General features: G+C 32.8%; 1 protein-coding gene across 1 annotated transcript; it reads right to left on the bottom strand.

Annotated features, from left to right (window-relative positions):
* Nucleotides 1-2328: 2328 nt before the first annotated feature.
* On the bottom strand, nucleotides 2329-15979 carry LOC149910108 (glutathione hydrolase 6-like). The gene is made up of 9 exons (XM_090110530.1): nucleotides 15623-15979; nucleotides 11907-12064; nucleotides 10945-11096; nucleotides 8460-8660; nucleotides 7116-7252; nucleotides 6030-6195; nucleotides 5384-5497; nucleotides 3402-3517; nucleotides 2329-2661 (listed from the first exon to the last, which is right to left on the bottom strand). Exons 1-9 carry the CDS (start codon nucleotides 15654-15656, stop codon nucleotides 2354-2356), a joined length of 1386 nt encoding a protein of 461 aa, XP_089966656.1. The 5' UTR covers nucleotides 15657-15979; the 3' UTR covers nucleotides 2329-2353.
* Between the last annotated feature and the right edge of the window lie 1777 nt (nucleotides 15980-17756).

Below are 17756 nucleotides of genomic sequence, written 5' to 3'. Positions count from 1 at the left end.
CAATAAATGGGGCAAATGGTACAAAATGTTCTTCTAAAATGACACTGATGTATCGATCTGCTGTCATTGTCCCTCCTGTGACTATCACTAACTCCGTGCGAGCTCCCAAACATATTATCCCTCCCCAAACCATAATCGAGCCGCCACCAAAAGCCACTGTGTGTTCAAAATTAGACTGTAGGTATGTGGCGTTCTCCTTTGCGTCTTCATATTCGCTGACCCCCATCGATCTGTTTTAAAAGAACTCTGCACTCTGAGTAAAGAGAACCTGCTGTCATTCGTTCAAATCTGTTCCGCTAAGTGTGCCGGTGGGTGTACTTTGAATTATAACAAACCCCATCCATGTAATAACGGTACCGTTTTGAGTTGTTTTGAGCTAATAGACAACAACAATAAGCCCTAAAACCCTTATTTTACACTCTATATTAAACCATAGACAGAAAACAAAAAACGCGCTAAAATAGCGTACACGTGACACAAATGAATGTCAAGATCAATGTCAGAATATCTTGCGAATCACCAAAATAGCCCTGTATCTGATAACACTCGCTTGTTATTACTTATATGTTGTAGCCATAGCGTATAATAACGCCATTTTGCAAACGCTCAGAATTTAATATGCTGAGGCATGATGCTTAACAGAATTCGGAAATTTTTGTTTTGGTTACAGGGTGGGTTAGGTTAGGTTCGTTGCATTTTTACAATGATGACATCTAACATATTATGCCAACCAGCACTTGGTCAGCGAGGTGTACCCTCAAAAAAAAATTCTTTATTTGGAACAATAAAAACACAGATACAAAAAACTTTATGAACGATGGCACCTATAAAAGCTTAAAAAAGCTGTGGCACAAGTGCCAATATGCCCATAAAAGATGCCCATGTCCCTGCAGTGGGAACATAATATATGGGCTGATGGGATGCTGATGATGATGAGAAATAGGAGCCCCGCGAAACCACTCTGTCGACTCGCAAACGGCTCCTTGTAGACTTTTGGAAAAAGTAAATTCTTAACGTATAATACAAAATGTCGATCAATTGTAAACTGACGAAGCCGTTTGTAAACGGCGACATTATACAATTTGCCTGCTACATGTGCACTGCGTCATCGCAGGCTCGTATAAATTACTCGACAGTAACATTGTTTAAATATAATGTTCTTGGCTGCGAATTATATATCGTAGTAAACAATGTTTTGGCACGTGTTACAGTGAATGAAGGGCGTATTGAACGTACGCTTTGTACTGAGCTCTGGGATATTTCCTTGATATAATTTATACCATTGTTCTATATACTGGCATGTTATGTATGTCTTTTAGTAAATGGCTTAAAATAAATTAAAAAGAAATTTGAGATCTAAGATTGTTGTATCTTCTTGTGTTAAATTTTAAATGTTTCGGTCCCAGTCGGGATCAATAATAAGAATAAATCGTGCTTAAAATCTTTCGAGCCTGAATTTCTAAGTTGTTCTTTCAATGGAAATTTTATCAAATGATTTAAGTCGTAATATTAGCAGTAATATTTGTGTTTTTGTAGTTGTAATGTTTCAGTAATCACATTGTCATAATGATTGAATATAATATAGGTAAGTACCCATAATAATTTATTACGAGATTAGATATTTTTCAGAATTTTCCATCTCAAACTCGATAGCAGGAGCTAATGCCAACTATTCATTGGACATATGTTAACGACTTATTAACTCTTGACACTCCTTTCATTAAACGATGTCTAAATAAATCACACTTGTTAAAATTATCATTGGTATATTTATGACCGATCTAGCATTTAAATTCTCGTGTCGCGGTGTTTCAAGTTAATCTCCTGTGAATGGGCTTGACTGATTCTCATGAAATTTTGCGTGCATATCGGGAAGGTCTGAGAAACGAAAAACATTTATTTTCCATACCCCAAAGTGATAAGAGTGAGGCAGAACTATAATGAAGGGTACCTAGAAAAAGGTTTGATTCACAAAGCTAAATTCAGTGCCTGATTTTAAAGTAAAACTTTTATTACATCGTCTCAAACTTTTTGGTCTGTGTAGCGCATGTCGCGTGTATCGCGGCAGCCGACCGTCACGCGACATTCGCTACAAAAAGCAGTGTTCGGAACCGTTCGAACAGTTTCACTTTTACCGTGGTTTCATAAAACCACACAACATTTATTTATTAAAACATTTCTTAGTAGATTAGGTCTTGGATCTTCAAAACGCTAATTCGTTGTATGTTAGAACTTCAAAAAAATCAAATAAACGCAATAATTGTTCAAAGCTAGTCTGATCGTGTACCTATATCATTTTACACTGTGAGTAAAAATAAAACAACAAAATGAAAAATCAACAATAATTTATTAACTAAAATCTCGACGCAAGTCCACCACCACGACTGTCCGCGTGCGACAAAAGTTCGTCTCCCCTCTGTTGCACCAAATTAAGCGCTGAAAGCGGAAGTGTAGCGTTCAGCGGTACTCCATTGAGCAGCGTCGCTAAAGCCGCTGGAGGTAACAATCTGTCCGGTTCGAGCGCTAGCGTCCCACCCGCGCCTACAGCGACTCTTGCGCTTTCTACCGCGTCTACTATATTCAAAGGACCTTCTATAAGCGCTGCTGCAGCGCCCTCTGCAAGCGCTGAAAGCGATTCCCCGCCCATTACATAACGTGTACCTGAAAATGTGAATAAATTTGTTTGAATATTATTTTATTTTCAAATTATTGGCTCTTCCTTTTATAGCATTTATTCTTGAATGTTTTAGCATGTTTATCAAAGTATAATATAATTATTATTATGGCCATGGACCAATATATATGGCACAATAAAAATAATCACGGACCACTAGGTAGTTAGGTAGTTAGTAGTTAGGTATCTCAGAAAATATCCATACTTAATATTTTAAATGCGAAAGTAAGTCTGTCTGTCTATCTGTCCTCAATCACGCTTAAACTACTGAACCAATTTGCATGAAATTTGGTATGGATATATTTTGATACCCGAGAAAGGACATAGATGCTACTTTTTACCCCGGGAAAATGATCTATGTGTATGTTTGTTAAGTCAGTCACGCAAATATTACTGATTACAATGAAATTTAGCACACATATAGAGGGTAACATGGATAATAGCACACCGGTTTATCCCGGAAATCCCACGGGAACGGTAATTACGCGGTTCTTTGAAAACGCGGGCGAAGCCGCGGGCGGAGAGCTAGTAATTTACTAAAAAGATTGAATACATTAGTGATCTGAAATAAAAAAAATGCAGCAATGTCGCAACAAAATTCTAGTCGTAGCTGAAAATAAATGTAAATGTAACAGATAATAATGGACTAAATTCTTTAAAACATTTAGAAGACAGTTTCTAATGTTATAGGTGATCTAGAAACATCTAACACTTATAAATATCTTACCGCAAACGAACTCGTCGATTAGAATAGCGGGAGCCAAGTCTAATGGAGAGGAAGGTATGTCTTGTTTCCAGCCGTCGCCTGTTATGTTACCAGAACCGAATGGTACTGATAGACCGCTAAAACGTAATAATATTATATTTAATTATTTCTATACTAATATTATAAAGCTGAAGAGTTTGTTTCTTTGTTTGAACGCGCTAATCTCAGGAACTACTGGTCCGATTTGACAAATTCTTTCGGTGTTAGATAGCCCATTCATCGAGGAAGGCTTATAGGCTAAGGCTATATTATATAGGGCATAGGCTATATAATATATGAGTATGGCCGCCAAAAATTGTACATTCAAGAAAAAAAAATGTCCTTGTCATTTTATATAGCACCAGATTTTTTTATATAGTAATTATGGTAGTTTTTAAATAGTTTCAGCTTCACTATGTTATATTTATCATTATATTAATAATTTAAATTAATTTTGAGTGCCTTTAACAAGCTCAATTTTTTTTTTTTGAAATGCTTATTTTCCTTTCCATACTAAAATCATGTGTCCCACTTAGTCATCTCACACTTTGAAGTCACAAAATTATGCAAAAATCTATTGATACCTGTAAAATTTTGGTATTTCTAAATTATTCTGTAAACTTATGGATAGTTTTAACAAGTTCTAATAAAAATAACATAAAGGAAATTAATATAAAACTCACTTAAAACTATGTCTCACTTTTTTTCACGAATGATACTTCACGCACGGTTACCATAAAATAACACCCTAAATAACTAGATATCCAAGCCACAAAAATATTTTTAAGTAGGGGCAACACCGATTTACATGTTGGCCTACATTTAGAAAAAAAAATCGCCATTTTGTTACTGTAAAAGTTGATCGAAAGGTAGTCGGCATTTTTGTCCCAGAACATTTTGATAATTTTGAGTGAGAATTATGCAAGGTAAGAATACAAATTTACTATATTATTTAAATTATGTGTGTAGCTTTAGTGTTCTAGTAACAAATCAAACTATGCGGCGTCTTATTACTACAATACTTTGGCGAATAAAGGCTTTTTAGGTTATGTCCAACCATATTTTTATTCACGAATGATACCATGTGTTACTATTGTGTTACGTAACATCCGTGAGCGGCTCTTAGGGGTAGTACTCACTAGAGAATCTAAAGTTAAAAATTTACTTTTTTACATAAAGAGAACCCACTTCAAAAACTATCATGTTTCGGAAGTTAGTAACTTTTTTACTATAATAATTCGTATTCGTAATTAATATCATAAGTTGTGAATGATTCTTGCATTTGTAAGTATTATAGAAATACAAAATTTGAGAAATAAAACTTTTTCTTTAATATTTAAATTTGTTTTATTGAGTTTTAAAGTAATTTAATCAAATAATTTAATTAACAATATAAAACAGAAATGTAAAAAAAATCTCCTGCATTATTAGTTGTAATGTACACTAGGCTTAACAAAATCACGTATGTTACTATCAGTCACGTATGTTACGGTGTGTTACGATTTCACGACTGTTATTGTACAATATTTGGCGGCCATACTCATATAATATCATCACGCTAAGGCCAATATATGGAGCGGAGCCACGCGGGTGAAACCGCGGAAGTAAGTACCTAACTAATAAATTTTAAAGTTGGTCTGAGGCACGTCTGAGGTATACACCTAAGTTTAAAATTAGTGCTAAAGCCAGTAAATTTGAAATCGTTATTTGAACATTTTCTAGAATGAAATTGTTTATGAAACCCATTTAATTTAATTTATTAGTTACTACATTAATACATTTAATTTGAAGAAAAAAACCTGACTTATTCAGCGCGGTGAAAGTCCTTCTATCCTGGGATACTATATCTTGCATGTTACCATGATGATTATATTGATTTATAGAGATACCTATTGTCTATTTTCATACAAATACATTTCAATTACTCAAATTATTACTCTAAGGAAATTAAAACAAATACATACGTAACTAGAGCAACATAAGTGTCCTGTGGGTCAACAACAGCAAGGCCAGACGCTACACCGCTCGGCCAATTACCCGCTGCTGTAATCGCTTGCGCTTGTAAGCTTGATACCACCCTAAAGGAATACATTCGTTAGGGAAATATGAGTTTTATTGGCATGCGTGTAAAGTTTAAAATAGAACGATATTGTAAGTAAAGGTGTAGGTTATTTATTTAGAGCCCCGAGAGAAATTAATTAATTTTTTTTTTACTTTTTTTTCAGTTGTCTCATTTCGTTTTCGATAGTTATTGTCTAATCGTGTTCGCGTTAGTGTGATTTTTTTGATTTTTGATGGAATGTTGTATTGGTAAGGGTAACCTATCTTTTTACCTATAATAATATAGTTTTTTTAAAATAATGCCAATCGTTTGCGCTTGTAAACTTGCCACCACCTTAAATCAATAAAACAATAATTACTATTTATAAGGTATGCAGTAGTTTGTAAATGTAAATTAGTTTAAATGCGAATTTCAAGGTTTCGAAGCTATATTACTGAAGAAAAAGTATTGTGAATTTCTTTATTTTACATTTAATGATAATTTACCTATCTTTAAATTGCTTTAAATTTTATGTTTAATTAAAAAATAAGGATCAAATCACCACATACCGTTGGAATCCATCCAGGGCTGTCAGCGGCGCAGGAACCAGGGCCGCGGCTAGCGCGGTAGCAGCCCTAGCACCCGCGGTCCCTGTCCACACCCGCCAGGGCCCTGCAGGGACCGCAGCACTGGTGCTGGGAGTTAGGGCCTCGCAGGGCCAGGTGGTGCATAGCTCTAGGAAGTTGTTACATGTTGATGATATATCAAGAATAATAATAGTTTAAAAAAACTAAAAAACACGCTTTTTATAGAAAACCGAACTAAAAAATAGAAAATTTTATCAAATTAGTGTATTGTCATCGGTCCTCAATAAATCTACAAAGTTTGAACGAAATCTGACCGTTTAAAGTGGGTCAAAATCGCGCCCAAAGAAGTCGGTTACAAACATACAAACATACAGGTGAAGCTAATATAAAGCGTGTAAAAATGAAGAAAAAAAGACGGGTTGCACTCCGGGAGTGCCGGAAGAAGTGAAAACTTGATTATAAACGTTCAGCATGTTTGATATTTTGGAATGGTATTCGTCTTACGCATGGAATATAAGGGCTAAAAAAAAAATCCGTCTTACGCTTTTTCGATCAGGCCACGTGTCCTGACGCGAGTTTAAGATTTTATACCCAACGCCGCTTAAGAAGTTTTGACTTCAAAATCTGATGTTTTGTGTAAGAGTATCTACTAATTCCTTGTTTAGGCTTAGGAAAGATTGATCAGGGGAAATAAATAAAATAAAGATATGTTACGTATTGTGAATACTCCACATTGAACAGCGAGTCGCTCGTTTATTATTGCCTCTACGTGTAAAAATAAATAATAATGTAAAACAAATCCGCTGTTTCGGATTTTGAATAGCACAAAGAAAGCAGACAGACAATACGCAAATAGCATATAATTATACAGCTGACATACCTACTCATTATAATATTATTTTACCAGACAGGTTTAAAGTTCCTAAAATAGAACGAATTATAATATTATAACAATTAAATTTAATGTAGATTTATTAACAAAGAAATTTCTACGAAATTCTAAATAGTTAATTATTTAAATAAAAGTAACTAATTCAAATAATATTATTAAAAATTAAAATTATATACCTGTACTGGTGTTATGTTGCAGTAATTGTAAGTAACTGGCCAATAGCGGTTCTTTCCGGGTCGACCCAGTGATGTAACCCGGCTCTGCTTGTGATGCTGCTGCGATCGAGAGACCCGTAGATACGTTGTATCCAGTACTAAAAAGGACAAATAATAACTATTTTTATTAAATGGGACTGTGTAAAACATGCACAGAATAAATGTGTGAGGCAGTTCGAGCAGTTTAAGAAAAATGTTGAAAGACGCCAATTCTTTTTCGTGTTGTTTTTTCAAGTGTATATGAATTGTAAATTTCAGGAGAAATCATTCCCATTGTAATAGGTTTCAATGTTGAATTTCATATTTTTGGTTTTATGGCATTCAAATGATTTCTCTATAAATAAACATTTAAAATAAAGAATAGAAAAAAGGTTTCACTGTGTTCACCTTCATTTTAATTGAGGTACTTCTTTTTTCTTTCTTTCATTTTCTAACGTTAACACCTTCTGAGTTATAACTAAATTAATGGTAATCAAAATTGTATTCTTACAGTTAAAAGTTTCCTTACAATAATTCTATTCGTATGTATATAATATATATGTATAAAGTGCAAATTAACGAGTTTTCAACCATACGTGTAACACGCCTCTCGCAGCTACATAATATCTCCAAATATATTTTATATTCCATACATGTATTTTATAAATTATAATGATGAAATAGTATAATATATTTTCGCTGTAAGTATGTAAATGAGCGTAATTTACATAGTACACGTACCTCTAGGCTCTAGCGTTAGATAGCAGTTAAAAATATTAGTTAAATATTAGGCATTTATATCTCAACATTTTATTTTTCTTTTGTAAGGCGAAAAACTAGAACTATAACTTCCATTAAAATTAATTCGAAATAAACAAGATGGTATTTCTACCGTAAAAAAGTAAAAAACAACACACCTGGTTAAGTCACACATTGCATTTTGCAATAATGTTTTCTAGAAGGTGAAAAATAAGCGAAGCAGTGAACTCTAATGGCATTACAAGTGAAAAAATAAATACATTTGGCTACATACAGCAAATGTAATGTAAAAATATACAGTAGGTACATGTAGTAAACACTAACAAGGTATATTCTGACTAACCAGAAGGTAAAAGGTTTGGTCAAATTAAAAAACCAATCATCAAAATCGGTTCACCCAGTCGAGAGTTCCGAAGAAACAAACATAAGAAAATACAGTCGAAATTGTGAAACTTCTCTGTCTTTTGGAGTCGATATTATCTACGCAAAGCATCTATTAAAGATGATTTCCACATAAACATGAAGGCATTTCAATTTTCAAGTGATAAGTACTTACTAAAAACGCACCTGGCTAAATCTATTGCAGGCTGCAATAATTTTGACCATGGCATAACGCCATAGGTTTTGTGTAGCGCCGCCAAAGCCACTATCATTCTTGGTGCAGGGTATATAGAGGGAGATGATGCATTCTGTATTCCTCCCCATTCTATCAGTGTAGGCTGTTCTGTGGGAGATTTTCTGTATTCCCAGAATAACAGAGATCCACTCCTAAAATCAAAATGTACACTTTAAAAATATGTAACTACTAACTTCTTAAAACAAAGAATGCAATGTCATTCTTATATTGATTGTACTTACTCCTTTCTATAATTTTAGGTGTAAATGAAATCAATAAATATTAATGAAAAAAAAAATAATACAAATATTATAATAAGTATTGTAGATTAAAAATTCGATATTTTTTATTGTTTTCTTTATAAATGTGACAGCGCCATCTGTGGTGTTAACAAATATTTAAAATGATTCTATGACGTCATGATAGTTTTAACAGTTCGCATAAATTTGTGTAGATGGCGCTGAAACAAAAAAAACAAAACACACGTTTAAGTATGATTATTTATTTAAATATTACAATTATTTTATTTAATCCAATTAAAATTAATCGTTGAAAATTTTTTTCCTTTAAAAAAAATCAAGTAACAACATAAAAAAGACCGATGTAGACCAGAACTTTTATAATAGTTCACAGTAAAACGTATAGATGGCGCTGAATTAAATAATGTTGATGATTGATCTTTTTATTATTTTATACCGCGGTGATTTAAATTAATAGATTATTAGTGAAAAAAAATATGTCTTGTATATTTCCTTAAAAATAGACAAAGTCTATAAAAGTTATAATAGCGATTATTACTGGTTGACTATAAACAGTTCAGAAGACTACAAAAAAAAAAGAAAACAAAAATTGTTCGAATTTCAAAATTAAGGCGCAATATTTTGTTTGGTAAGTGGTTACTTACCTGCATTTTATTACTTAATTAAATAAATAGGATCAATCTGTATTCGTATTTTGTAGTGTTGATTAAATATAATTAACTATAACAATTCTGCAGTACAAATTGTTTACCGTCTTAACTATTACATATTATAGGGTAACGGCACCAGTGGTCAGCCAGGCACCAGTGATCAGCCTATTGCGTTGTTTATTGGCCATAAATATCGCTGTAATCAAAATAACCAAATCACGCGCACCTTAATAGAAGCTCTGTTTCGTTATTGGTTCATGCATCACGCGATAGGAGCAGCAGGGGGTCAGGGGAGAGAAGTAAACACGTTCGTACAGGTGCTGTCCGCCGACAAGAGCTGAAGTGTCATGTCTGCAATATTTTTTGTTTCATGTGGTGCTCTTTTGAAAGGTGAGAAATAACATATTTTAGTATGAAATGTGATTGTGTTTTATAGATAATAACTTTATAGATTACTTAGAGCATTTAATTTTGTGAAATTTGATAAAAAATATTGTTTTTTTACTTAAAAATTTGAGGGGCTGACCATTGGATACTGATTTTTTATGAAAGATCCAATGGACAGCCCCTGGGGCTGATTACTGGGATAATTCCTAATTGTTAGAAAACCCAGTGGTCAGCCGCATTTCAAAATATTTTTTTCAAGCGGCTGACCACTGGGTCTCAATCTGTGGTCTCAATGATCCAGTATTCAGCCACGATGTTATTGAAATAATATTTGAACTATAAATTCGAATGTTTGTGTTTAAATCTATAAGTAATACTTCATGTTAGTTAAGTTTTACCTGAAATAATTGTATTATGTGTATTCATATCCAAAAGTTATTATTGTTCCCTTTTTTTCTAGCTAAAAATGCCGCCAAGACAACAGTATCCTCCAGAGAAATCCTCCGAAAGAGATCCTCCTGTGGTTGATTATAATTATATATATTGTGGATTATAGATACATCAATAATATTATAAACTAATATCGCTGATTTCTTTAAAAAGAATTATTGCTGTTTTTATGATAAATAATAAGAAGTACCTACCTAGAAAATAAGAAGACACAAAGAGATTGTAATAGTATGTTTAAAATAATATTTGTATTATGTGCGATATATACATTTTTTTGTGCTAAGTGAATCGTTGCTATAAAAATGTGATTAATATAGTTGATTTTGATATAACATTGTTTATTTTGATCTCATAATTAGTTATACTTACTAAAGGCTGAACACTGGGTTCAACAAGGCTGTTTATTGGTTTTTAGAGGCTGTTCACTGGGACACTGGGCCATTTTTTGTTTAAAATTAATTATATATTTTACTAAGAGAATTATTGTTTTTGATAAACGCTGATTCGAAACTACAATAAACAATAAATCCATACATGTTGTACGTTTTTTTATTCGACGATTGTTGTAGAAATGGCAATTGTCAAAACTTCAAAAAGCTGTTATGAGGCTGACCACTGGTGCCGTTACCCTAATTACTTTCATTCAATTTTAAACACGTTCGAAAAAGTTCTTAACAATTTCTACATACGCATCAAGTGAAGTCCGATGCGGCGCGACCACGGCCAGGCACAACGAACTCGCGATGGCTGCATCTATAGCGCCACCACCGTCTCTCAATATATTGGTGCCGATGCTAGAACATTCCGCTGCGGACGACGATACGGAACCGTGAGGGACTATCTGTGATAAGAAGGTAAATAAGTATCTATAATCCATACTAATATTATAAATGCGAAAGTAACGCTGTCTGTCTGTCTGTTACTTAATCACGCCTTAACTACTGAACCAATTTGCATGAAATTTGGTATAGAGATATTTTGATACCCGAGAAAGGACATAGGATAGGTTTTATCCCGGAAATCCCACGGGAATGGGAACTATGCGTATTTTTCTTTGACTGCGCGGGCGATGCCGCGGGTGGAAAGCTAGTTATATTTTATATTTTAGGGATTAATATTTTATTTGTAATATGTAACTAAAGTTTTTGAGGATGGACGTATGAGTGTTTTGATTATGTTTCGATGTAGGTATCTTAGAAGTTAGAAGTACTTAAGTAGTAACGCTATCAATCGAAACTGTTCATAATTTAGTGGAGTGAGTAATGATAAAAATTAAAAATATGTACATATTATCTGGGTAGTCGAACAAACGCGGGTTAAGTTATTAGTAGGAAGGTAAATAGGAAAAATTATTAATTATTTTCATCGTCTGTCTTGAATTTTAAATAAGAACGAGCCTAGAGGTTACTGTTAATGACATCGATTTGAAAAAAGATATTTTAAGGAACAATAATATGAAAGAAACCCCTTTTCTATTAATTTTGAATAAGTACATGAATTATTTTAGTTTACAAAACATATAACCTATATTGTAAGTACATACTTATAGGTTTCGCATCCATAAATAAATATTATTATTTAATCTTATCACACTTAAAAGTTAATATAAGGTAGTGCAAACAAATCAAGTGCATATGTACATGAAAGTTACTTGGTAGTCTCCATAGTAGATTTGTGTGAATAATGCTATCGTGATGGCTATTGTTAGGGCTGAAAAGGCCCCGATTATAAGCCTAGGGCCTCCAGAACAGAAACCCGGAGACGCATTGTAGGGCTTTAGAGGCACGTCTTCACGAAGTTCGACCACACCTGGAATAAATAAATAGTTATCTAATAAGCAATTAACAAAAAAAAATAATTACTTGGTAGTACTTACAAAAAACTATTTATTAAAATAATTGTTCGTAAAAGGGGATTGAAAAGTATGAACAAATAGTTCAGTTTTACAGTTTTAAAGGAATAAGTACATAAAAACGTTCAATTTTTCGCCAAAATACGTGGTCCTACAATATTAATATATTTTTGTATAGGTATCATTAAAATTTAAATCGTCAAGTTCCATGAAATAATGCTTTATAGTACCCACAGTTTAATTTCAATCATTTGTCAGTTGTCACCATAGAAATCTAAATAACAAGACACTAGAAGTCGTAAGCGTGCGTGACCTTGTCGCCACTCAGGTGATTTGCACAACACCAGTGCATTCGTCACTGTTCAGTTGCTCTGGAGACGTATGAGTGTATACATGGTGTGTTTCAGCAATTCCCATTGCGGAAATTCTTCCACAAGTTGTAATTATACTTATAAAGGAATAATATTTCATCGGAAAATATTTTTTTTTAGAAATAATGCCGTTTTTCCTTAAAATTATAGAATATTTACAAGTATTACGAGCGTCACCATAGTAATCGAAATAACAATGAATGACACAGTCGACCATTCTTATTATCACGTTTGTTCGTATTGGAGCAAAAAGTCTCATATACTTAGGGATGTTATTCTAAAATAAACCGTAAATTCGTGCGTTAGGATACATATTCAAAAGCTTAATTTAATAGATAAGTTAGTTTTCACTAAAATCAAGCTGTCCAATAAAAGGCATAGTTTACTTGTGTGTACTGTTTAGCTTTCGGTTTGAATGTGTTGATTTTGGCGACAGCGGTTTTCATACGAATTATGACATTTTAGCACTTCTATGTGTCTTGTTATTTAGATTTCTATGGTTGTCACCGATAATGTATCAAACGCTTTTTAATTAATTACTCGTATACAATAATATACATGCTGATGCTCGTTTATAATGAGCCTATTAAACTATTACTTTATATAATACACACACCGGCACAATTAGCGGAACAGAAACCGATGCGCGAGAGCATCGTCTGGGATTTGAACGAATGGCAGCAGGTTCCCTTTACTGATGAGTGCAGAGTTCTTTTAAAACTGATCGATGGGAGACAGCGAATATGGAGACGCAAAGGAGAACGCCGCATACAGTCTAATTTTGAACACACAGTGGCTTATGGTGGCGGCTCGATTATGGTTTGGGGAGGGATATGTTTGGGAGCTCGCACGGAGTTAGTGATAGTCACAGGAGGGACCATGACAGCCGATCGATACATCAGAGACATTTTAGAAGAACATGTTGTACCATTTTCCCCATTTATTGGTGACGACTTTATTCTAATGCAAGATAATGCACGTGCTCGTAGTGTACAATCGGTACAGGCATATCTGAGCCACGTAGGTATACCGGTGATGCAGTGGCCAGCAAATTCCCCCGATATGAATCCGATAGAGCATGTCTGGGACTTTCCAAAAAGAAGGGTTAAATCCAGAATGCCAGCCCCCAACAATCTGAATGAACTTGGAAACGCATTACTTGAGGAGTGGGAGCGGTTGCCTCAAGAAATCATCGATAACATAATCTGTAGCATGCCCAGACGAATGGAAACCGTAATCAGAGCAAGAGGGGGAAACACTCGTTATTAATATTGCTTTAATTTTATTGTTAAGTCATTTAATGCTTACTTTTTTATTTTTTGTGATGGTTCATAATCATCTAAAAATTTCACTTATTTCAAATTTCTTTATTTTTCAATAAAAAATAACGAAGACTTCGTTGAAAAATTCGTTGTTAAAAGATGTTAATCAATTTGTTATCTTGTGTCTAATTACATTTTCGTCAAATATATGCGTTATTATCTCATAGTCTCACTTTTTTTTTGTTCCGCTAATTGTATGTTCTTATAATCAACATTTACAATTTATGCTTGAAACATTAAATTACAATAATCTTATTATAAGGAAATATACCTACATAGTATAATCGTTGATAAAAATACGATTTAAATTGGATTGAATCAAACGGTTATGTTAATGCACTTATCCATAGACCATAACGTAATCTTAAGGATTGTATAATATTGTTATGAATGCTCTTCTAAATTACTCATTCTGGTCTTTAAATAACTCTATCTTATATCATTCTTACAACATATTATAGTGAAATTGCTTTTGCTTTCGATCTAAAGCCTGAAGAGATTTTCTTCGCCTATATAAAGATAATTTACTGAATGTAAAATCAGTATTAAATATTGTGTTCTAGATTACGAGACATGAAGAGCTTATCCAATTTGCTATTTACCATTACTATAGATTAAAATAGATCTCGATGGTTTATCTGTTCATATACGACCGATGTTTACAAAGAATTAAAACAATACTCAGATGTTAAAAAACATATCTTCTGTTCTTTAAAAGTTGGCAAATCTGCAATTTTGCAGGACAGTATTATACTAAAATTTGCTTATTATTAAAACTAATATAAGATATATTAGAAAATGGCATTTTTGGTAAAAGATTTCACAACACTGATTCAATTTAACTAGATAAAAGAGCTATAACGGATAATTCAAAAGCTTTAATGGGAACGAATCGAAAAATTCAATCTACGTTACGAAAGTACACTGCTTAGAAAATTAAAAACAGAATCGAAATGAAACTATTCCTGATAGAAACCGCGGGTCGGATATGAAAGATTTGAGATATGGCACCGACAAATTGTCGCGATTGTACCGTGAGATTGTAAAACCATGTGAATAGGTGAGTCGGCTATAATAGACGTTTTGATGTTGTTTTAGCGTTATTAGGGTCTTGTTCATTGATTGTAAGGTTACGTTTACCTAAATATAATATTGACCGTATTCATTTATCTTTTATCTACTTGCTTAAACTTTTTATTTAGAACGTGTTTTGTAAAAGATAGTGTTTGTTGTGTTTAATATTAACCGGTTTGTGGAATGGATGGATTTGATGGAATTTTTAAATATTCACGAACATAATACATAATAAAAAATCATCCACGCTTTATTGTTTGTCTGTAGATTTTTTAATCTTCAAAGTTTGATCAGATTTGTATCATAGTTGTTATTAATAGATATCAAGTAAGTAAATTGTAAACATTGTAAATGGAGAGAACGAAAAAGCTATATTATTAGGTATAACAGGTTCGGTAGTATGAAAGATATAGACCATAACATTTATGTAAGTTTGTTACGTCAATTTGTTACTTTTGCATTGTACCTAGGTATCAGTACGCATCAATTTGTAAGTACTTATTTTTATGGGTTCTTTAGTGGAATCGATAACTTTTCCCAAGGCCATATAAACATAATACTAGCGCAAGATTTCGAGAGTTTAATACTCTATGTAAACAGTGTAAAAAAAAAACTGTATTATAAAGTACAGTCATCGATAAAATACATTTTTATAAGAAACTCTACGTCGCTGTCTCCTCACATCCTTTGAAACTTGAAAGCATTAAAAAATCTTAAATAGGTACCTAGTATCAAATGTTTAACAAACCTGTGGTAGATTGAGGTTCAGGGCTTACAGACATTTTCTATTTTTCTTATATTTTTATTTTATTCTAGTTTAAACTGTAACACTTTCACTAATTACTCCTTAAACACTAACACTTTCATTTAATTACTTCTAATCTACATTATAATCACTTACACTCTTGAATTAAACTTTTCAAAACAAACAATAATAAAACATAACACGATCAATCAGATCTTAATTAATAATATGTTACCCAACACCTGATTGTATTTCTTTCGTATTTATATAGCAAATTTATATAATTTTCACTTGAATTTACTGTAAGACTGTCTGTTTGTCGAATGGCTTGCGAGGAAGCACGCAAGTAACTGTAGAGCGGCGCGGGAGTGGATGCGGTGACGTCATCGTCGTTTTTACTTTGCATTCCTAATGTACAGTCGGTGAAAGAAGCTTCTTTTAATTAAATATGCGATAATTTTGATAAATTAGGGACACTTATAAATATCAGAAAGAACCCTTTTTTATAAAATGAAAAAGACAAGTTTGCAGAGGTTAAACACATTTTTAAACTTGTCTTAGATAAATACATAGGCCTATTTGACTGGAAAAATATGCATGAACTTTAATGATAAGATAAAAATTGACCATGAAATTTGTAAAAAAAAATATTGAATTTGTGACGAAGATTAAATTTCAGTTAAATTTGTTTATGATACTAATAGAATAAGACTCTAAACAATATGTGAAATCTACATCATAATATAATCTATAGTAAAAGAATAATGTTATATCGAGCTACTTTTCTCGAGGACTGTACTTAATTCAAGTGTGATCAAGTAATTATTATTATACCTTCATAAGGATGATGGCATTATGCTAATTATCTTTGGTAATTAATTGTATTGTAATTAATAAATTAGTACAGTTCAATATAAGTAATTATATCAAAGAACTTTTAATTTCCGCAAATAAATAAGAAAAAAAATGTCACAATTTATTCTCACCTTGCCTTAAAAGAACGGGACAGCTACTTTCGAAGCAAAGAAAGTCGCGAGAAATGCCGTTATCTCTATCTATACATGAGGTGTGAAAGAGACAAGTGATAAGTGAACGACCGTGATGCGCGTGCACCTATGAATCAATAGTAATGACAAGGTTATTGCCATGGCGTTTACATACAGCTTTTTACCAGGTTAACACTAAACATTGCTTTTCCCAGAATTATGGCGGTTTTAGGATACGGTAATTATTTTAAAATAGATAAGTTAACTACATAAATCAGTTGTTAATTTGAATGCATAAAAATGATTGGTCATAATTTTTCAGATTAAATTTATTTCAAATAAACAACCGATCCGACCGACCGAAGTGACTGACGACGAACAATTTTTGTGCATGAAGACTCATCATCTTTTAAAAATTCCTCAAAGCTTACCAACATACACATAACAACAAAATAAACATACACTGATTTTTAAATACATTACAAATAGTATTCAAAATTAAAATAACAGCCTAATGTTATAGCGAGGTCAGCTAAGATCCAGACATGGATAACAACACAGACGTACGAAGACCTAAAAGTAATTTTCTTATACAAATTGTGACTTCTGACCCTTAAAAAAGTAAAGACCGTGTCCATATTGACCGGCTGTGTTGTGGGGCAGTTTCAACATACAGGCTTTTTAACTTTTTCATTATTATTTATTTATTTATTTAATATCTTTATTGCATACAAAATATAAATACAAATTTCACAAACACAGACAGGACATTTGATGCAAAGGGCGGATTTATTGCTTTTCCAAACACACACACACACACACACACACACAACACACAATACACAAACACATCACACACACACAATCATACACTCCACACTTAACTATTAATATTTAGTTATTAACAGTTTATTTTTTTCATGTAGATAACCTATTTTAAGTTAAGGAAGAGCGGGTCCTCCTGACACAGGTTTTATCTTAAACTTACTAGGAGGGCCCTACTACTCCAAATTGTGTAAAATTTAGAAAGGAAATAAACTATTTTTATTTTATTTTTTTTATTTTTTTAATTAGCCTTCTGTTTCCTGCCCTAGTTACCAAATTACTTTTTTATAATAATCCCTATGAGAAATCAAACCCAGGACACCTTC

This window comes from Colias eurytheme, chromosome 2 (assembly GCF_061535395.1).
Source record: "Colias eurytheme isolate Ceu_HAF_F1 chromosome 2, ilColEury1 Martin Lab GWU primary, whole genome shotgun sequence".
NCBI classification, from domain to species: Eukaryota; Metazoa; Arthropoda; class Insecta; order Lepidoptera; family Pieridae; genus Colias; species Colias eurytheme.
This window is presented reverse-complemented; position numbering and strand designations above follow the sequence as displayed.